The 23704-nt window shown below is 39.5% G+C and overlaps 1 protein-coding gene across 1 annotated transcript in view; it reads left to right on the top strand.

Moving 5' to 3' along the window:
- Window positions 1-911: 911 nt before the first annotated feature.
- Window positions 912-23704, top strand: part of cntn4 (contactin 4) — a 149090-nt gene continuing 126297 nt past the window's right edge. Inside the window, exons 1-2 of the mRNA XM_079578548.1 lie at window positions 912-1403; window positions 19000-19141. Of these exons, the coding sequence (XP_079434674.1) occupies window positions 19087-19141 (55 nt within the window). The 5' untranslated portion in view covers window positions 912-1403; window positions 19000-19086. The remainder of the gene's footprint in view (window positions 1404-18999; window positions 19142-23704) is intronic.

Raw genomic sequence — 23704 nt, 5'->3', positions numbered from 1 at the left:
AACAATACCTACATACAAGGTTCTTGGGTCTTTTCTCTGCAGTTGACGAGTATGTTTCGCCTCTCATCTAGAAGCTTTGTCAACAACATACAAGATTTCGGACCACCGAGGGACTATTGATAATCAAACATTTGTTAAGTGGGGGACAACGCTCATACGGTCGTAAATATTTAGTGTTGCTGACGAAGCTTCTTGGATGAGAGGCGAAACGTCCCACACTTCATCTGCCGAGTATGATGAATCAAGAGCCTTTGCCTCTGTGAAAAATACTGTTTGTTGCATCAATATAATTAGTCTAAGGTTGAATTGCATGAAAACGTTTTATCCTCATGAATCCACAATCAAAGACTGAGAGGACTGCAGGTGCAATTGTGTCACAAACAACCCTTTTCTATTAATAATTTGCGTTTTCTTCATTTTTCATTATTTTGCCAACAATGAACAGCATATTCTTTTGTTGTTGAATTTGGATTTTAAATGTATTTCTTAAAAATTATTGTTGATCTCAAATGATGATACGGTCTCCATTTGTAGTTTGCACTGATCATTGTGTGAAACAATCTTGTGTAGTGTTTCAAAATCTCTTTAAACAAACACACAAAGCAAACAAACAAATTGACTAATTTAATCTTGCGTTGATATTGGTTTTACTTAACTGACCCTTTGAAATAACAGACTACTGTTCTCCACGCACAGATCCCATTTCATAACTCATACCAAGGTCAGTGAAGTAATAAGAAAGATAAATTCAAACCTGCAAAGCCTCGTAAAATGTGGACAACTGCGAAGAAAAACGATACGGTTTACAAAGAGGAGCGACCAAAAGAGCATTTTTACCAGTAGGCTTACACTGGCTTCGTGAACATTAGCAGCATCAGTAACTTTAGCATTGCTGAAGCGGGACACACGAGACGAGGCGGTGTGTTCCGCTCGGACAACCCGCGCTGTGCAAGTCTGTGCTCAGGGAGGCAGACAACACACAGCCCCCTGACTCTCTCTCCTCTGTGAACTGCCTGGGTGTGCGCGCCTGCCTGTCTCCCGGTGTGCACGGGCTCAACTGTCTGGGAAAGGGAGGGAGAAAGAAACACGCGAGAGGCTGCTTGACGCATCCGCAGGAGCACCACCACTTCCCAAGATGCAACCTTCGAGACGCCACGCTGCCAGCCTCCGCCGCCACTCACTCTGAACAGGGCGCACTGAGGAATGGACGCTATTTTGGACTAGACACAAACAACGGCTGAGCCGTGACACCGTCCGCCTTATATTTTACGCACGAGTGTCGCGGATATTATTTCTGTCCAGGAGCGTCGCCTGCAGCACTCAAGTGATGTTTGTGTACCGCAGCGTGTCTGAGGACAGGACGGGACCACAGTGAGGAGCGAGGACGTGCAGAGCTGGGACAGGTAAGGCGCGTCTATCTGCTGCCATTATTTTCAGACGTCTACCGATTGTCGTGTGGGACTGGACGGAGACGGAGCATCGTCCGAACTTTTCACGCATGATGTGCACGCCCAACATGTGTGAACTTGTACGTGCTACAAAACGGGGGCATCATGGTAAAGTATGAGAGAACAAGTAAGGACTCTGGGTCTGTGCATTTGCAAATGTGAACGCATCAGTTGGTGTTTTCATAAAGCCCAGGAGTAATATTTAATTCTAATTGATAGGCCACATTATTATCATCAGTGTGCCTTCAGTGTGCCATTAATCCAAGAGATTGAAAAGTATGTTTGATGAAACTGTTGTTTCAACGTCCTACTGCACTTGTTATTCTAAGGTCAATTGGAATTAGGTTATTGGTAAAGATTTTGTGAATCATTTGTACCACATGGTTGATTTATTATACAATAGAATCTATTCTTTCTTGAAAATAATTTTACTTTGTTATGATTTTATACAGTGAAGAGTCTAATGAATATAGCTGGTTGATCCCCATTGAATTAAGATTCTAAACAATGTATGGGAAAACATGCATTCTTAGTTCTGTTGAAATTACAGATTTGTTCAGTTTATAGTTGTGGTGGGAGTGAGAACAGTGTCATTGGAAAATGTGCGTACAAAGTAGTTTGGGCGGTATGTGTGTCAGTATATTATGTTGATCCTGATCAGATTCTCTGGTATGGTGTTTCGGTTATGTGACTGCCATGGTGGCACTAAAGTACTCTGGGTGCATTCCAGATGAGTGCAGATGTTTGGTAATCCTGTCGCTTACCCCGCCTTCACTAATCTCACTGGATTTGTTGATTATGCTGACCATGACCACCCGTCGCCACAGGAAGTTTGGGCTGAGATCTATTAAGCTAGGAGCTCCGGGCATTAAGTGAGGATAGTCGAACGGATGTAGCAGGACTCCAGCAATTCTTGAAAGGAATTCTTGACAACATGTTTAGTTTCAATCATAATGTTTTTCAATGACAATTGACTAAGAGGGTGATGATGACGATGGAGATTGTTACACTTTCTGTAATTTATTGTGGGGAAAAAAAGTTGGCCTTCAATAATAGTTGCTAACCAGTTAGAAAATAATAGAATATATTCTATTGTATATGCACAAACAATGATAGCTTCCACACTATATGCATAATAATAGAAGTTGTGTTTGTACAATTTAAGCACATGTGGCATTCTTCTATAACTTTTGCTCAGTGAGAACTCAAAGAGATATTTCAGTTCATGGGGGAAAAAAAAAAATCTAAAATAAGCCTGGCATGGAGCACGGCTTCACAGTCATCAGGGGAAAGTGTCAGATGTGAGGATAACAGCAGCAGCCAGTGCAGAGCATGTGCTCCACACACGCCAGTGCCGTCTCTATCTGATGGTGCACAGTGTTCACGAGCGCTGCTGCTGCTGCTGAGGAGGTGGGAGAGAGGAGGGGAGAGGGAGGGCTGCGCTCTGTGGGATCTGTTAGCACCACTTCTCATCCAACCTGACAGCAGTGCAACTTATTCTAAAGGTTAGCTGAGTAAAAAGAAAAAAAGTCAACCTCCAACTCTTCATGGAAGATAGCTCTTTGATTTGTCAGGAGCGGGTAAGCAATATGACACAGGGCAAGCTACACCTTGATTAAACTATACTCATGCTTTCTCTGCAAAGGTCTATTTTAGGCACATCTTAAGTTAGTTAAAGTTTGCTGTTTGGCAATGTCACATTGACTGTCTGTGGAATTTCTATGGCATAATTGCAGGGCACTGTGATCACGAGCCGTAATAATGAATCACAATAGACATGTAGTAGATTGTCCAGATGATCACATGCAGCATATCCTAAAAGTGTATTATTGTTTGTACATAAAAATAACTGCTTTGATGATGTTCACACTAACTCTCAGTGTGAGTGGGTCACACTGGACACTGAACAGCAAAGGCAAATGTCCCGATTGAGCCAGTGTATCATGTGAAATTAAAACTCAGACTTATGTCAAAAGCCCAAATAATGAATATACTGAGTGTTAATGCGCGGGTGGCATTACTTCATAATAATGGCATTGGCCGGCCCTATTGCTCCTGTCAGACTACCCACTCCTGCCTACATTTAGCTGCACATGGAACTGCCTTTTTATGTCTGTTGTCGTGAAAGCTGACAAGCTCGGCAGCAGTGACGAAGCATGGAAGTGACATGAAAAATATTCCGGGACAGCAGCATTTACATGTGTGCTATTAAAGTTTAATTGACCGGTTTTCAGTCAAGTTACTGAGAAATCTGCCTTGAAGGTCATTTTTATTTTATGCATCTTTTGTGGCTCTTTGTACAGATGAATGTGGCTTGGTACAACATGTTCTGTGAAGTGAGAAAACACACTTGTCATGTGTGTTGCTCTTGTGAGCTTGTTAGACATAAGCACCTCACTCTGGCGTCTTCCTGTTAAGATTAGTGTTACGACCATAGGGAGCCAACTAGCACTTGACATACAGTACACACAGAAACTCTATTATATGAAGCTGGCCAGATTGATTTGGAAATCAGTTAAATTAGTGGAGGGGTCAGTCGCTCTCACGTCTTTTCCAAATAGCTCCCCATACATTTTAGATGCATGTGAAACACAGTCTGCAAACATGTAAGTAAATATTGTATAATGTAATGGAAACCTTAGTCATTTTATTTCATATTGGCTACAAATTCTCCAGGGTGAACTTCACTTAAAGAGTCTATACGGAGTTTAAAAATGTCAAAATGATGTATTTTCCTCCCCCTACATGTTCCAACAATGTCCTAAGGTGTAGAATGAGCCCAGATCTATTCACCACAGCTGCCTCTAAAATCCTGCACTGTCATTCAAGATGGTGTTAATTCGAGTCCGAATTGCTGTCATGCACGAGCTTAATATAGAAGGTGCAGTTACACTTATAACCTGAGGCGGCAGTAGTGAGCATAAAATGGCGAACATGCATCTAGCCCCTTTAAGCCACATTCAAGTTAATTTGGCGCTGTAGTAGATCTCTGCTATGTGTAGGTGTACAGTGCAGTAAGTCAACACAATGCAATCAGGAGATGCATATAAACCTATGGGTTTCTTAGATCACAATTTTGAGTTTATCATGATTTATGTGCCCATAAAGCCTTTAAAAAAATTCAACTAAGCTATCGGCTTCCTCTGAAAGTTGCCGCTCTACTGTGATTGGCTAAATCCCTCTATCACTCACTCGTAGCACAGCGAGACTTACGAGACTGGGGTAAAATGTGTGCAGCAGACTGTCACAAGCACCAGATTCACGCTCATTTTTCAGTCTGGATTTTATATTTGTCACCCACATTTGGAATAGGGAATGCTTTTCTTTAACCCTGATGCACTGTTCATTTAGAAGTTTAATTTAACTTTGAACACGATGAGCAGATGCAAATATGTTTCATCCATTCCCCGCTAGATCAGCTAAAAAAAAATCAAATCACAAGAAAATGCCTCTTCAAAACACACTTGGAGGTGAGGTCATTTAAGTGTCAAATACCATACAAAACAAGCTACTGTATGATTGAAATGTATAGTCAATGCTCTCATTTATGGTGATCGCATGTTGTGGAAGCAGCCCGAGGGCCGGTCAAAGAATCTCCCACGAGCAAGTCCAGTCACGGTAGAATGCTTGTGACAGGAAGGGCATGTGGTGTAAAGTTTTGCTGCCTCATCGATGCCGCGTGGCTGATTTGCTCTGACAACCTCTGGTAAAAACAATCGTCTAAACTGGGAACAAGTTTGTGAAATTGTATCGCAATCGCACTGCAGCATCACCGTCGTGCTCGTTTATAAGCCAGACAAAAGATTCTCAATAAGACAGCTCCATTTCCTGCTTTATTAATCCAGTCTGCTTGGCTGCGTAAAAGGCCTATTTGTAATCCAATCATACTAGAGCAATATGGCTGTTCTCTGATGCTGTCACTTCTAGGCCTCTTGGTTTCATCATGGTGCGCTCTGTGGGGGTCTCACTGCCTCAGCGCCAAACGTTTCCTCATTCAAATATGGCTGCACACTCGCGCTCCTCGGGAATGCCTTAATTGAGTGCGTATTAGAAGACTACACACAACTAGAGGGGGTTGTAGGTGCTGGGAATGTTGCATTATTGTGATATATTCTATTAAACACTTCTGTGGTTTTTTGTTACATTGGATGGATGGAACAAAGGCAGGTCTTGAATATATTAGTTTCTCAGTTCAGTTTGCTTTGCGCTTTATATAGCGTGAAAGTGATAGAAGATGATTATGTTTGCTTGTCCTCTGTATGTCTGGGGTCTTTCCTCTTAGTTTTCCAGTTCCACAATGCTCCAGCATCCAGCAATAGCTTCCTTACCTAGGGCTGTGCAATTAATCAAAATTTGATTACGATGTTGATCATTACACTAAACGATTGCAAAATTAGCATAATCAAAACAAAAAAAAGAAAAAGGAAAAATATATATATTTATTTTATTTTATTATTCAAAAAGTCAAACAGTACGTGCCCATTTCAACAGATACAATACATTTGACAAACTAGCACCAAGACAGGGTTACAAAACAACAACATAATACAGTAGACAACAATCTTGACTAGACAGACAAAAAAGCACTTCAGCACAATGCATTGCAAAAATAGTTATGCTTTAGTAAATGTTTGGTTGATGATGAGAATGTTCATCTTTTTAACTTATTATAGAAAAGAAAAGATTTTTAAGGATGCCCCCCCGCTTGTCCATCCATAGCGATTTCACGAAGCAAAGCAAACTTGCATTATTTCAGGGCACTGGGATTATTTCCCTTTCGTATTTCACGTGCCATGGCTCATGCTTTTGCCTGCCATAAAAACAAACAGCGTTGTGTGAGGGCTGGCCAGCAGGGGGCAGGTGGGAAACAGATCCTCAATCTTTTATGACTGTTCAGAAAACAGAAAATATTCAGCATATTTTTTGATTGATAAATAAATAAAATAAAGATAGACTTTTTTTTAAAGGCAACAAAAAAAAAAGCGTTTGAATAATCGTGATTTAAATTATGACTAAAATAATGGTGATTATTATTTTTTCAATAATCGAGCAGCCCTATCCTTAAGATCTGTAAAAAACCCAAAAAGCTAAAAGATGTTGCAATGTACTGCAGGCACTCAACCTTTATGGAAAAAAAAAACATGTACAATAGGCCAGGATGAATGAGAGTGTGTTTGAGAGTGCGCAGGGGGAACAACGGATGGAAATTAGCCCATGGCTACAATCCGGTGTGGCTTGTTTACATGCATGAGACCCATGTATGTTCATGAACATGCACTGTCCCAACCAAATAAACCAATAAATAAGAACATAGCAGTAGTGAAGAATGGGTCAAAATGCAAAGGACATTAGCTCTGTGCTCTAGTATAATCAGAAAACCATTATTAGTGTTTTTTCTTTGCATCAATAATAACAAGTGGCTAAGTCCCCACGAGAGCCAACAGTAAAATGGTAAACAATGGTAAACAGATGCTATTTTTGAACAATACCAATGAATATAATTTCAATATTGGAACAGCTTTCTGGCCTGCAAGGGCACTAACCACTGGTTATTTTTTATTGCTAATTAATTGTCCTTATTCTTCTTTCTGAACTGGCAAAAATAGGCCGCCCTCTATCTGCATAATAGTGAGATGTACTGCTCTGCTCTGGGCGTGGTTTCTTTGTGCTCCGCGATCACTTTGTACAATGTGTGCTCCGTGCACTCCTCACCTCCACACAAGAGCTGTAACTCCAACAAGCTTAAGATTAAACAATAAACAAACTTTGAGATTATTTAAGGAAATATGTCACTGTCTCCTTGATGTCATCGGGTTTTCAAAGCTTGAGCTTTTCCCCTCAATCATACAGGAGCTGTATGAAAACCGTAGGGTGCCATAAGACAGATCCAAAGCAAATTCCTCCTTTAAAATCTCTGGCATAAAAAAAAAAGTCAGGAACATTTCATATTCCCGAAATGGAGGGATGTGTTCAGCTTCATTTGCATTACACAGGAGTTTGAAAATAACCTCTTTCTCACAAAATGCTGTTTGTTCTCCACCTAAAAGTACAAAGTGTCTGTGTGGTAGAGATCTGAAGCTCGTTCACACAAATAACTTTACGAACCCAAAAGTGGAGCACTGCTTCACATGATTTAGTGTTCAGTCTGCGACTATTTCAGCAGAAGCAATTAGTAATTTTGTCTGTAATAATTTTGTCAATGTTCTTATCAATAGAATTTTGCATTTTTTGAACAAGGGATACTTTTTTTAATTCAGGTAATAGTAGAATAGTAGAATTATTAATTATTTTAAATAGATTTGCTTGAATAAAAACTGGTCTGGTTTCAATCCTTTGAATCAATGCAGAAGTATTGATGTTTAGATTTAAGCACATTTAATTCTGTAAGCATTGATATTTTAGCAGCAATAAGAAACAATCTAGTTTTAAAGGTTAACGGGTTCATACTGGTATTGCACATCACTAAACAAACCTGAAACTAAAGGTCCAATTCAAAATAACAAGCTGTGTTATTTATGAAGTATTCATAAAAGTAGTTGCATTTTATTTTTGTCAATACAATGAAGAAGTCAGAATTGTGTTTAATTTAAAGGGACTATACACAGTGTTTAAAAATGTTAAAACTAAGTATTTTCCTCCCCCTACATGTTCCAGCCATGTCCTAATGTGTAGAATGAGCCCAGACCTGTTCACCACAACTGCCTCTAAAATCCTGCACTGTCACTCAAAAGGGTGTTATAACGGGTCCGAAGTGCCGTCATGCACGAGCTTAATATAGAAGCTGCAGTTACACATAAGACCTGAGGTGGCAGTAGTGAGTGTAAAATGACTAACTTGCATCTAGCCCCTTTAAGGTTTTTTGATTGTAAATCATCAATACTGCTGAAAACCTGCTCATTTTTGGCATTGTTTATTTTACACATGATATCAAATTATGATAATATATGATATCAACAATTTGACAATATTAACCTACTCTGTACCTTTGAGAAATGCTGTTTTGTGTAATAGTTTAGTTTAATAATATTCCCATCTGTTGTTGCTTTGCTGAAATACAGTATTACTCTCATAATGAATCACTATGGGTTCATTCATATGGCCGTTTGTTTCCTTGAAATTACTTCCATAACTCTTCAATGTGTGCAGCTAGTGCTGACTGTTGAGGTTAAAAACATGTTCAGTGACGAATGACAAACACACATGCAGAAGTGTGTCCTGACTGTGTTCTGTGAACTAACCTGCAGTTGCTCGTGCTGAAGTGGGAGCTGGCTTTGTGCTGCTGCGGGCGATGGTTTTGTCTCTGAGGGCACCTTCATGGAACACATAACCCCTAGAGAGTCTCTCTCTACACACAGTCTGAGGAAACACACCAGCCCTATACTTCTACCATGTACAAGTAAAATCTGCATTTAAAGTAGAACAAATGCCTTATCTGAGCTTATAACAAAACAATTACAATTTTGTTGAAGTGGTTGTAGTGTATTTTGTTGTTAATTTGTTTGACATTTCGACATTTTTACTTATTTATTCTATTTGTAAATCTAAATTGAACAATAAAATTCTTCATTCATCTTCATTACGAACGGAAAGCACTCTACATCAAAGAACCACTCACCCATTCGCACTCTCAGTGTCAGACTCTGAAGGAAAGATGGGTGAAGTGTCTTGCCCAAGGACACAACAGTGTAGGGATACTTAATCCTAATAATCCTGCTCAAAATATATTTCCTTCTTCTCGCCATGTCATCTGTACTGGTTTGTTAATGAATTCAAGACATTTTGCATCTCATTACCTCAAAAACTACTCTCACCTTGTGAAATGATCTGATTGTATCTGCTCATTAACTCGATATTGTCCTGCCCTGCGGTGTGTCTCGATCTTACTTGCATGGATGCATGATGATTGCCGATATCGTTGGTCTTGGTTGGTGGTCTTGATTAGGGATGCACCGATCCGAAACTGGAAAAAATACGATATTGGGTATCGGCTACAAATATCCGATACTGAACCAATACCAGTTTTGGCTCTCAACGCCTTTAAAAACACAACTTTTACCACCTAGTTCTAAGTGACTATGGGCATGCTGTATATCATTGTAAATCTAAGAACCTGGAGAATTCAATCGTTGGATGGAGAAGAGTCAAGAAATTTTCACTCAGAGAATGCCACTTTTAAGACAGTCTCTTGGTATCGGTAACTATTGGATTGGCAGATACTCAAACCCCAATATCGGTATTTGGAGCAAAAAATCGGGATCGATGCATTTCTAGTCTTGATATTGGCTGGAGAAGACTACCTTTATACATACAGTATAAGCCTTTTTCTTTTTCAGGGCAAAATATGATCAAGATCCCATTTTGAATAATCGGTTGTCATGGATTTCAGCTCAGTTAATTCAGGCCTTGGATCAAAACCAGACATGCATTGGCTTCTGATAACTCCTAACAACTGAATTAGATAATTAATTTCCCCCCTGCACAAGAAAAAACTGAAACAGGGAGCCCATTTGAAATGATTGTCCTTTTCATGATAGCACCAAACAATGCAGCTCGACGCGGACAGTGATAAGTTGTGTGGCCCCATTCTGCCAGGGAGTGACTTTTCCTGCTGCTGACTTGTGTCCGTTTGACTGGCACCTGGGCCGTAGATGTGTCAGAGAGATAGGGCAGAGTCGTGCTCATTTGTGTGGTGCGACTATAGTCCATGTGGTTCGCCTGAACAGCCAAACAGGTGGGCCAGAAATGGGTTGTCATTTGGCAACAATCAATGTACCGAAATACACTGAAAGGTTATGGTGGAATACTTTAACACTGCCTTCTAAAGTGCAGAACAAACTAGCCTCTCCTTAATTACTGTTGTGCATGTTGTGTACGTAATGCAAGTAATGATTGTTGCTGATTATATGATGATTAAAGAATTTGTGTGTATTAAAAACATGTGGGGTTGTGTTGAGAAATTAGCCATACCTCAAAAGCCTTCACCTTTTTTGTTTGTTGTTTTTTTTTAGATTTGTTTCATAAAAGTTTATGTCTATGGTAAATTCCATCCATCGCCCATTTGCACATTTTAAGACTTCATTGTAATATCAATAATAATGATTGAATAGATGAGTGTAAAATGACTGAACCCGGTCTATGTAAATGCTCGCAGCCAAACACCTCTGGTGGATCTGAAAATGTTGGCTGCTGTGATTTAAATTGGGCCCTTCAGAAAGTCCTTCACACTTCTTCCTGGACTGCACTGACTTTGAACATTTCTGTTGGAAGTGAGAGGAAGAGGAAGTTTGTGAAGTACATAAAAGATTGTGAGAAGAGATTTGAGCAGCCCAATCTGCAGAGCCAAACACTGGAGTGGAAACCAGGGTCCTTATCATCCAAGGACATGGCTAAGTTGACCAACAAAGATTTTCAGCTGCGCAGACTGGCATTGCAATATGACCACTTACCATCGTGAAGGCTTCACAGTGCAGGGCGAGAAGCTAAATTAACTGGAGCAAAGAACTAGCCAGGTGCTGTTACGGCTACAAGATGGGCTGAATGTAAAGCCTCATGACGATAATTGAGATTGCCATTTTGATTAAATTGCACAGCCTTGTAACATCTGATTTGGCCTGGAGTTAGAATCTCTTATTGTTGAGTCAAGTGCTTGAATTTGTTTTGATTTTGTTTCCATATTACTGCAATTGAGTATGTAACACTCATGGGGCCAGATCTTCCGCCTGGTGCAACAACAGCGTTAGCATAGACTGGTGTGGCATCTTGAGTTCAAACAAACAGTGCGCTCGTGTTTGCGTGGCCAGGGTGTATGGGCGTGGCTTGGAAAGATGGGGTCGACTGAGGCGTGGTGACTGCAACGAGCGCTTCCCATTCTCTCTCTCCTTATCTTTACATTAACATCGCGCTGCCTCATGTAGTTCATTCAGCATTTTCAAGCTATCACAGGTAGGGCTTGGTACCGTTAAACGGTACCTAGTTGGCACCGACCGAAAAGCTCCGGTGCTAATTTTCTGTACTTTTTCTCTCCAAACGTCAATGATCCGCAGTGAGTCTAAAAAAGCCTGAACTCATGAGCAGCTTCAGCACAAATGCAGAAGCGAAGCAAAGCTATAACTTACTCACACTTCAGTCATTATCTGAGATGGCAGAGCTGCGGTCTGAGCCAGGACTAAACCAGAACTAAACCAGGACTTACAGTAAATTGGTTAAAAACCAGGACTAAACCTGGACTGAATAAGAAACTAGAGCTCTTAGAGAAATAGAAAAGCAGGGACAACACGGTAGACAACAAGAAACACATGGGCTTTACCTTTAGCTTTAGCCCCAGAGCCTGAATTTACGCGCTGTTGTTTACAACTCGAGCTGCACCGGAGAATTTGGGATCAAAGATTGTTTCTGGAAAAGGTGAGCGCTCACTCTGCATTAGCCATTTTTGGAACAGTTATGATACATTTTTAGTGACAGAGTGAGCACTCTCTCTATGTAACAGATCTTTGACGTGTGAGGTGCTTTCACTTCGTTGAACAGCGCAGTGTATTTAGAAAAGTTTATCTGAAAGAAAACGGTGCCTGATGTGGACCTGGTCTGTTCCTTCAGCTCAGGAGGTAATAACGTCCTTTCTCTCTTTTTATCACTGCTTTAGTGGGAATTCTGCTCAAAAAATGAAGTTACAGGTGTGTTCTGATGTGCCGTGTTTGGACTTCCTCCTGAACGATACTTTTCCTATGCACATTATTCTAACTCAATTTAAATAACATAGGTATCGAAAAAAGTACCGTTAAGGCACCGGTACCGAAAAGCAGGTATCGTTTAAGTAGTGGTATCGAAAAAGTACCCAGCCCTGATCACAGGACATACTACAAACTGTATTCCACTGTGAGTTAAACATTGGCTGTGTCCCGAGTCCCGACTCCTGAGAGAAAGAGCTGAGAAGTGCTCTTCTCTTCTGGCTGGATCAAATAACACCAGAACGTGTGTTTTGATCATTCCACCCCCCCCTGCTCACCTACCGCCACCCCCATTCTGCACAAAAGTATTAGTCTGTCGGAGGAAAAAGCTCGGGGAGTTGTACATATCTTCACCATGGGTGTCTGTCCCGCCCATGTCCAGCTCCTGGTCAACCCATTTACTGCGCCAGGTGAAGCTGAAGATTACACAGAGCGCGCACCTCGTCAGCGCAATCATTATAGTTTATAGCCTGCGTTCAGAAACACAAGATCGGGCCCATGGTCTTTGTGTGGTGTGTGAAATTCTTCTTCCAATTATTTCTTGTTGAGAGTCACCTCTAAAAGCTTCCAATCAAAACATGCTGACAGCTAAGAGCACATTGCTTTGACCTGCTGGGTCAGCAGACGTAATGGTCAGGCATTGTACAGCCTCTCCAAACTTAACTTTTCTTTTGAGATTTTAAACTCACAAAAGCTATGTGATTTTCTCAGTCTGCTCAGTGCCCCCCGTTCAGAGCAAACCGTTTCCAATTAAACGCTGCAAGCTTTGATAATGAGAATCTGTGATATGAGGATAGGCCTTGTGCATGAAGAAAGCACATACAAGACCTCAGGAGCTTTTACAACAGTTAAAATCTAGAAAAAATAATTAGCTGAGATGAGAGATGTGATACAGACTTCAGATATATATATAGGACAGAATAGAAATATGCATATGCTTTAGAGACAGATTCATAGAAGAGGAAAACGATATACTATATTGAAGCATCGTTCTCTTATAACATATTAAAATATGATGATTATTGGGATTGAACATAGTCGAGACTCCAACTTTGAATAAATTACACCAACAAACTGCCTTAAAATACAACTCAGTGATGATGCAAAGCTGATTATAAATAAGATGCAAGAGAGATTCACAAACAATAGACAACAATAAAAATGCACACCTGATTCAGTTGACTAAAGCCCACGTCATGATGGTAGTTAGTCAGATAGTAATGAGTAAAGTGGTTGGAAGCTGTTAGCCTCGCAGATGTCAAAGGGTCTGACTGAAAGGAGCGCAGCTTAGTAACCTACTTTTTTCATAACCACGGTTCTATGAATGTGCAGGGTTGATAACCATAATCCCAGTCAGGTGCAGGTTCATTTTTTTTTATGTCAGTGGTTCTGAAACTGTGAGTCAGGGACCAGAAGTTAGACGTAGCATATAGGCCTGAGGTTAAGCAGCTACAGTTTGTGCAATGATGAGTGAATGAAGTGTTCTTGAGGCCAGGACCAAATGAAGAGAGTGATGAGAGAACAGTGGTGTCAAACTGTGGGACAGGGCCCAAAAATATAGTCTTATGAAATGATTATTATGCTGAGGCAAACAGTTGTCACCGGAAGGGTTGGCGGCAAACAAGTGATAGTAAATGGGGGTATCTTATGTACAACGAATAAGAAAAAGTCTAAAAAGGGGGAGGGGCAAGGATATAAAGAAATTAGAACATAATTATTATAAGAAGCATCGAATTGTCAACGTGGTTTACTGCCATAGTGCAGGTAATTGATAAAGTGACACTGATACAGAATAAAAAAGGGTGAGAATTGTTGTACCAATATGAAGCAAGATCAATCCTTCTGCTCACACTGCTGCTCTTGCCCTGGTCACACTAACACTGCAGAGATGGATTTCTTTGAACCACTGCCATGCATTAACCAAACAAATAATCTCCTTCTAGCTAATTTAATTTAAAGAATGAGGCTGCGCCTTCTGCACAAAGACATCAGTTTCTTTTGTGCTCAGGCATTTTTAATCAATATGTTTGAGAGCAAACGAACAATTCAGTCAGTTCAATAAGTATTTCATTTTGGGTCACAGCTTATGGTTAACAATAAATCACACCCTTTTACATAAGCTTTTTGTTTATTTATTTATTGTAAATGATCTTGGTTCTCTCTGTTTTTGTTTATCAGGACATCCACTGCTGTAAAAGGAATCAGACGACTCCTTACATTGCACACACACTCACTGTGATATAAATAGGACTCTGTTCTAATGCCATTCATTCACTATAAAATCACCGTTGTAGATGTTTTTGTGAATCACTGAGTAATAGGGGTCATGATTAATCAGGATTGTCTTGTAAGAAGGGTTGGTGGTTGAAATCCTGGCTCTGGCATGTGCAGTTTGATGTGTTCTTGGGCAAGACACTGCACCCACCTTGCTTTTGCATGTCTACTTTTTTTTTTACGAGAATAAGAAATCTTGTTTTACATAGATAAAAGCTGGTGGTTAATGATTAATAATTGTTTGATTAAAGCTACAAATGAAATTATTAAAAGAGCAGAATGTGCATCCCCGGTGACTCATTTAGAATCTAATTTGTGAGTAAAGGTCATGCGTTCACTGGTAATTATTGTCCATATTTTGCAGTTTGAAAATTCAATGTACGTAAGTGCATCTTGGCTGAAAAATCTATCAATCTTTAAATTTCCCAGGAAATTGTGATCACTGACTGAATACATTGATTTCCTCAACATACCCCAAAGGACCATCAGTCATTCTCATTACTGAGCTACAAAAAGCAAAAGTGTGATTGTGATCCGACTGCTGAATAATGCAACCAGCTTTAAGCTTAACATAAGGTTTCGCTTCATCTGCTTGTATGTGTTCTCACTGGGGGAGGCAGCAGTGCTCAAACTTGAAGCATTTGTCTGTGGCCTATATGAAAACGTGACAATTTAGGTATCGCATCAGTGTGCACATGATTTGCCATTGGCTGAAAGTTAGATTGAAGTAATGCTGTGCTGTTTCAATAGTGTGTATGCTACAGTATATGTAGCATTTCATGACTGTCAGACACTCTTACCTCATGCTTTACCCATTACTATGCCAGCAGTGGGTCGTTTCCCATTCCACAACCAACAACCTTCTCAGAGCAGCAGGGTGCTGGTTGGCATTCACCTCGTGGTGGACAGGGCCAAAATGAGGTAGATTGAAGTTGCTCCTATAATGTTTTCAAGTGGCGGAAATATTTCGTCATGTCCGAGGTCACCTGTTGCTCTCTCTCCAATAGAATGTCTATAGCTTAAAAAAAAAAACAGGGGATGATCTGGAACGTATACCTGTTGTCCAATGCAATTTTGCTTTCAGCATACCTGAACCAAGCAACTTTAAGAATGCATGAAGTGTGCAGCAGGAAACAATAATCATAATATTCAATGCAAATTCTCTTGGAAACCCAACTAACAGAAGGTACATTCATTTATTTGTTGTAATATACATCAAACTCACTCAAAAAGAAAACTTCTTTTGTGGTCTTGACAAAGGTCTTGACCAAGGACTAATCATATAAAAAAACAAAATAAACTTCTTCTTAATAACTTCATAAATGTATTCTTTTTCATCTCTGTGTCTTTTTTGTGTATTGCTTAAGAGCACATGCATTTCATAATGATTCTGTATGTAATTCTATTTGTATAATATTGTTCAAGATAAAAAGTGCCCCATGTGAGTGCAGTGTCGCTCTGTCCATTGAAATGACGCAGATAGGACTGTAGTGTATGGAGATAAAAGACACTGCTCTGTCGGCAACACGTGAAACCCTGCTGTAAGGATAATGAAAATGTGACCCTTTTGTAGACAAAAATCTATCTCATTTCTTAGAACAGCGTAGTATTTTTGATAATGCGTACAAGGGGTTTTGAACTGAACCATGTGTCTTCCTATATATGTTTACATTCTCTATCTTTGAGCTCTCGCACTCATGCACCGAACAAGCACTTTGAAGAGGGAGCAAAAATGTGGCCTGTAGGTATCGTGCATGCGAGCAAAGTTGTTTTCGTCTTCATGGCTTGTAAGGATATGGTCCCTCACATTCAAATGGTCTAACATAGGGCTGTGATGAGATTATTATGGAAGTATATTTAAAAGGGGCTAGATGCAAGTTGGCCATTTTATACTTACTACTGCCACCTCAGGTCATATGTGTAACTGCACCTTCTATATTAAGCTTGTGAATGACGGTGTACAATCGAAACAGACGGCTTGTCGAGTTGCACTACTTCTCGTTGCTGCGCATGTGCAGAATTATCGAGTCATTTTACATTCAGCCATCGAGTTTCGCTTTTTCAGCATGATTTCATAAATTTTACTGTCGAATTAGGCAGTCTATTCTACATGTAATTAGTAAATGACGTAGCTGCTAAAACAATTTGCCTTTAAATATCTGTCTGTTGAAAATATAGGCTTTGAAAACAAAAAAAAGTACAAGTTTTGTCAATAATCATAAAGCATGAGGAAAGAGTCGACTGCTCTTTAGTTACTTAATATTATGCAAGACAAAGTTTACCAGCTGTTAATAACTCGTTTTTAATGAGAAACAAAGACATGTGCACATGCGCACTGATACTGTCAGTGCAGCTTGACAAAGAAGTGCATCTCGACGTTACAACGGCACTTTGGACCCGAAGTAACAGATTTTTGAGTAACAATGCAGGATTTTAGAGGCAGTTGTGGTGAATAATGCATAATTTTGACATTTTTAAACTCCGTACAGTAGGGCTGCTCGATTATTGAAAAAATAATAATCACGATTATTTTGTGAAATCACGATTATTCAAACAATTTTTTGTTGCCTTGAAAAAAAGTATTTATTTTATTTATATATTTATTAATTAAAGAAAACTATGCTGAATATGTTCTGTTTTCTGAACAGTCATAAAAGTACAAATGATTTCAAGTATGCCTCGATTAAGGAGAGGTCTCTGTTTCACACCTGCCCCCTGCTGGCTAGCCCTCACACCTGCGCAAGTCAACTGAGCAGCGTAGCCTGATGACATCATCACACAGCGCTGTTTGTTTTTATGCCAGGCAAAAGCATGAGCCATGGCACGTGAAATGCGAAGGGAAAATAATCCCAGCGCCATGAAATAATGTAAGTCTGCTTTGCCAAAAAAAAAATAATAATTGAAAAGAAAAAAATAAACGTTTTTTTTTAATTGCACAGCCCTACAGTATAGTCCCTTTAACCCTTTCAACACAGTATTACATTTAAACAAATACTCTATTATTATGACCACATTTTTTTTCATCAAAATATGTCAAAACAAGGCTAGAAAAAATAAATTAAAAGTCCGAACCCAAACCAAATTTGGAGAACTTAACTTTTGCACATTATGTTTTTGTTTTACTGTGTTAGCAAAAGAAAATGTAGATGTAAAACCTCAATGATTTTGTTATTGATTGTGACCTTTGTGCAACTATAGACGTCACCCAATAGTGTGAAAACATTAATTTGGCGATGTATTGTGCAGCCCTGGAGAGTGTGATCCATTGATATCATTTTAAAAGAATTACTTCCTCAGACACTCAAATTTGCTCTTAAACTGTGACAATTTACTCTGGCAACTGTCGTCTATAACAATATGCCACTGATTTTAATGGCAATCAGACAGTTCTGTTTTCCTAACAGAAAGGCAATGCGGGGGAGACAGAAAGTAGATGCAACCTGACACTGAATATGTAATATGTGACAGCTTCTCCGCTAAGCCTCCAATCCACGACTTAGAGCACTGCCATTCCGACATTCAACAAACTTTCAACTTTTAATTCTCACTCTGGGGAGATATCGCTCTATGTAGTGAGCAGGAAGCGCACAACTGTTGGAATTCTTCTAGATGCTTCTGCTTTTTTCATCTCGTGGCTTTGTACCGTGGAGAATGTGCGGCATATATGAAAGAACAGCGCAGCGAGAACTTTAGGGGTGGCTTTGCTTTATAGGCTGACATTATAACTGTCTTCCCCGGAGTTGCAGTGATATATTATAATGAAAGGAAAAATGAAATGTGTGCCTCTGCTGAAGATTGAAACGTGTCAGTTGGCACATTTAAGTGAGGGGTTGCCTGTGAACCACCCTGCCATTAATTTAAGACATGTTTCAAATCTACATGATACATTAATCTGAAAAAGTGCTGTTATGTTACAGATTTTGTATAGCGCATAACCTTGCACTATGGTGATAGGATGGAAATAGCATTTAAATCATTAAAGGTGTCATTATATCATTAAAAAAAGGTAAAGGGAACACACCTATTCACCCTTTTCATGGTAGTATCATTAATTCTAGCTATAACCTGGTAGAAAGGCTGTTAAGTACCAGAAGAAATGTTCACTATTTTCTGGGTATTAACCAGAAACAGTGCCATAAATAAGTAAAACATTTATATTATCATTTAAACATTAAAGCCCCATACCTGATATTTTAAATATTGAACGGCTCAATTAAAATGTTAGTTTTGGTCTCATCTCAAGAACTGTTATAGGCACATTTTACCAGTTACCTTTCTTTTTAACTCTATTTTAACTGATACAAATTATATAATTAGATGCACAGTTCTTTCCCCACAGTTGTCTGTTTACAACATACTAAAGGAGGAAAAAACTAATTTCGTTCCATTACGAGAAAATAATCTGGTACAGTGCATTCAAGGGGCAAAACACTCAGTTTTTCTTATTTAGGATTTCAATAACATCTTAAGCAGAGCAATGTCATTTCTGTTGCTGTAATCACATTTTTTATTAATATTTTGTCTTCGTACTCTCTGACCTGCTTCTCCTACAGATCCCACAGAGGAGCCAGTGAGGTGCAAATCCGATTCCATATTGTGGTGATTGGATGTAAGACTACTTTGACCCTACAAAATTGAAGATGACGTTGCTATGGAAACTGCTGGTGCTGCAGTCACTTGTTGGGTGCCTTGCAGGTAAGTGCCTTGTTAAAAAACTTTTGATGCATGCCAAAGCTGCTTTTGTTAGGTCCAACTCCATATTCATATGGATTGAAGCCAACTGGTAGGAAAAAAAGAAAGTGAGGTGTCGAAAAGACTGTATAAGAAAGGGCTTTATTTGTCATTGTATAATGTTGGGTTAGTCCTGAGCCGCTGCAACTGAGTGAGCCGAAATTGTGGGCCAACCTGACCAGCATGTTTTTGGGGGTAGGGGAAACCGGAGAGCGCCCGGATGAAACCTGGCTGGCTGCCTTCAGTGCTCCTCTGTTTCAGAGCGTGTTGTCCCGCACTGGCCAGTTCCTCCAAATCCTCCTTCCTCTTCCTCCTGCGCAGCTCCCTCCGCTCCACAACAGTATTTCACCCAATGGCCGCTGGCTGCCCTGCTTTTTGACCACAAACGTGGGGGCCGCCATTGCTCCGCCGTTGCTGCAGTACCTCCATATCGCCGCTAGGCCCCCATTGAAAAGCATTGGACTTTAGACACGTTAAAAACTACTTTAAAGCCTGGTTTCAATTGTTTCAACACTAGACGAGGCTAGATCTTCCTCCTGAGATCACGCTGGGTTAATAACACTATATGAAACCAGGCTGGTTTTCGTAATATGATTTTTTGAAATCTCGTACTTAATGAGGCTCGGACTGTTAGCATTGGAGCAGCGCGAGCTACACGTCACGCAAGGGCCGAGTCTACGGTGAAAATCCCGCCCGTATGTCCTTTTTAGGAACATGCTTCGTCAGAGCTGGGGAGGGGGAGCTTGTAAATCCGCCATGAATTGCCCCACGGCCGTGGTCATTCTGGTAAACGGGGAGGAGTGAGCATAAGACGTCCATTATTTTCTACAGTCTATGATTTCACCATATTCTGAGAAGAGCTTGGCAAACAAAAGTAATCGAACAATTGTTGGGATATTAGATTTGTGTGGCTTAGCTGTGAATCTTGCCAGGATATCTCCTTGTTTTGTTTCCTGTAGCGCCTCCACTGTGCCGCCTCCACTGTGCCGCCTCCACTATGCCGCAGGTGTGGGGGGCTCTTGGTGCTTCTTCAGTGTTTCAGAAGAAGAAATGTGTAGGTCTCAAGTGTCTTTAGCTTATAAGCTAGCTATTTGTTTACTTTAAAAAGCTAGTACGGCCTCTCTGCAGTAACATCCACTGAAACTCACAAAAATACAGCAAATCAGAGCAGATCACTCTACTGTATATGACCTTTCTTAGTCTCTGTCATTTTGGTTGGCAAATCAGCTGTTTGGAACTCCATTCCATTTCCATTCATAGGCACAGTTCCAAACAGCTGATTGTCAACCAAAAGTCACATGACTGAGAATGATATAACGGGGTTGATTCTTGTGTTGTGTGGGTCCTATGCTAAATGCTGGTTGGGGGTCCCTAACTCTCAATTTCTTTAACTTTGGGAGCAAAAATGAAAATGAAAACGGGATTACGCTGTAATATCTTCTCTGGCAAATCTTCTAAAACAGACATATGCAGACAGTCCAGATTTGTGATGAGATAGGGAAAAGTCCTTCAGCTGTCGTCTCTACCTGGTTATTTAAGAGTTGAGGACATTATGCTTCTTACCTCAAGAGGCTCTATCACTCAGTTAAGAGTTGTTGATGCCAGCACACACTGTGAAAATGAGGCTGTTGAACAAGTTTAGAGTAGCTTGTTAGAATAAAGATGGATGTTACCACCAATAACAAGGTAAACCCCTCCCTTAGTTCCAGATGAAGCTTCTTGAGGTGAGAGGTGAAACGTCTAAAAACCTAAACCTAAAAACCCTAAATGTCTGTAAGCCTCAAACACTAAAACCGTGCAGTTTGCCTCTGAGGGAAAAGTCCTGCACAACTGAGATGGAGGTGGTGGATTAACAATAGAGCAGATCTGTAAACTATGGGAATGGTGGTCAAAATGCTTAGTTTGTTGTTGATAAATCCTTTCTGCAGTGGTGTGCATTTTTGCTGGCCGTTTCTTTGTACGCGTTTTGACATATTTAGAGTTTTTGAAGATGTGGTAAACCGCACACAGAGAAACAGTGTTGTTGCCCTAATGGCTTCAAATGATTGTGTCAGGCATTTGTGCAGTGTCTCTTCCAGACAATTAGACTTAACAGAGGAGAAATTCCAGGATAGAAGTCATACTCATTTGATGCAACGAAAATGGGAGAAAAATGTCTGTGAAACTACAATATATTTTCTATATTTAGCAAATAAATCACAACTAGTGTAGTTGTTATTATTATATATAATATCATAGTTGTTGTTATTATATGCGTATTAATTATATATGTATTATTATTATTGATAGGAACCATTAGGACTGTCACGATAATTACTATATCGACTTATCGTTCAATGCATAACAGATAAACGATATATTTTTGGGCTCGATATTTATCAACTGTACATTTATTAGCATTCTCCCCTTTTTTGTGTAAAACTTTGATTTCTAATGGAAGCAAATTAAGTTACGTTATATTTCATGTTTTTTGCAGCTTGTGTGATATTTTAGGATATTATGATGCACTTTTAGAACAAAGTTTTACGTTATTATGCCTGAGAGTTGACAGTATCTAGTATTGTGAAAGTCAGTAATATCGGTTATCGCGATACTTTCCTGCCTCAATATATCGAACTTCAATTTGCTATCGTGACAGGCCTAGGAACTATTCAAATTGATGTTTGGTGATCTCCAACCCTAACCCTAGTGCAGTCAAGCTATTCTTCTCCAAAGGGCAAACTATTGTACATGTTGTAAGGGGAAGTGTAAGGGGAACCAGAGCACCTGTAGCAAACCTACGCAGACACTAAAGAACAATCAAACTCCACACAGAAAAGCCCTGTGGATTGAACCCGGGACTTTCTTGCTGTGTGGCGAGAGTGTTAAATGCTGCACCAATATGCTAATGTCATTATAATATTGTCTGTCCAACATAATGTATAAAGCGCTGACTTACTGGAGCATGAAAGAGCTAATAGATTGCTGATTCTCTCAGATATGTCTCGTGGCAGTTTTGTTTTTTATAATATTACAACATGAAGTGCAGCTTTGGTTTAATGAAAGTATGGTTCAGTGAACAATACCCGGACCACAGAAACCTGTCAATCAAACTACCAAAGACACCACATGTTTAATAGACTGTAAACAAAGTGATTAAAACATCTCCCTTCTGGCAAAGTGTTGTCAAGAAATAAATAACTCCAGGGACAATTTTTGGTTAGGGAAGATTTTCAATTTATTTATAATAAAAAGGCTTCCCACTTTTGCCACTGTCTCTCTTCCAGCTTTACACTAATTGTGCTTGATGGAAATTTAGTGGAAGTACACAAAAGACAGTATTTTCTGCCTTTGAGCTGAAATTGTCATTCTTACTGCTGTTGATTTATCCAAGTTCATTTGTGCTAATCTGTCAGTGAGTATTCATTCAGTACTGAAATTTGTAAGTTATTTTATTGCCATTGTTTATTTAGAAGGCATATATTGTGTAAATCTTGCTTTTTTGAGGCTTTAATATTAAAATCCTCATCAAAAACATAGCATGAGTGTTCAGTATTCTGAATTTTCAGTCCTACCGCCCTCAAAACACCAGCCTACACACCTTTTCATGATATTCCTTTGTGTTTTCACCAAACGTGGTTTGTCCTAGGCCAAACTCTCTTCCATCAGTTTTTGTTTCTGTGCTGTGTACTTATACAAAGAGACCTCTTTGTGCTTTGTTCATAATAAAATTCACTAGATGGAAAAGATCTTAGATTAATGATGCCACAGTCTAAGTGTATCAACATATGACTTGCATCATGTTTGTCGGTCAATCACACTGAAGCTGTGAAGTTAATTGATGAACTGATAAATAATAGTTTCATTTTGCCTGCTTAGTTTGGAAAGCCATTTTTCAATTAATAAATTGCTTCATACATATATATATATATATATATATATATATATATATATATATATATATATATATATATATATATATATATATATATATATATATATATATATTAGTTAACGTAGCTATCCCTGTCTGGCTTTCCCCGTGTTCCTCATTCATTCCCTGCGCAGTAAAGTTGAATTATGGCTTCATTATAGTGTGCTGTTCATTTCAGCTTCAGGGGCTTCTTGGCATTGATCACATTTTGATTGAGGACTTTAATTTCTGTCTCCTTTGCAAATAGTAGCGGTCAGCGGAGAGCTTCAGTGGAATCAGCTAGTCTTTAATCAACAGGTAGGCTATTACACCAATCAGGATGAACAAAAGGCTTAGTTGATGTGCTCTGTGTCCAGATGGCGCTAATACAGTATTATCACCACACTCTAGGCTTGACCAGTATACAATTTTAGGGACTGAAATCCGATCATTGTAGCAGCTTAAATCATTCTTGATGTAGATATCTTACGCTAAATAAGTTCTACAAATACACAAAGATGTCTTTCTGTGATGAAAACCCCTATGAGTGAGAGAGTTTACACAATCATTACTGCATTACTTTTCAGCCACTCTCAGCACGAGATGCCAATGCCAATCAAACGTTTAGTCGCCCA

Source organism: Gobius niger (assembly GCF_951799975.1).
Source record: "Gobius niger genome assembly, chromosome: 20".
In the NCBI taxonomy this organism is placed as follows: domain Eukaryota; kingdom Metazoa; phylum Chordata; class Actinopteri; order Gobiiformes; family Gobiidae; genus Gobius; species Gobius niger.
The sequence above is the reverse complement of the archived record's forward strand: the minus strand, read 5'-3'. Positions and strand labels throughout refer to the sequence as shown.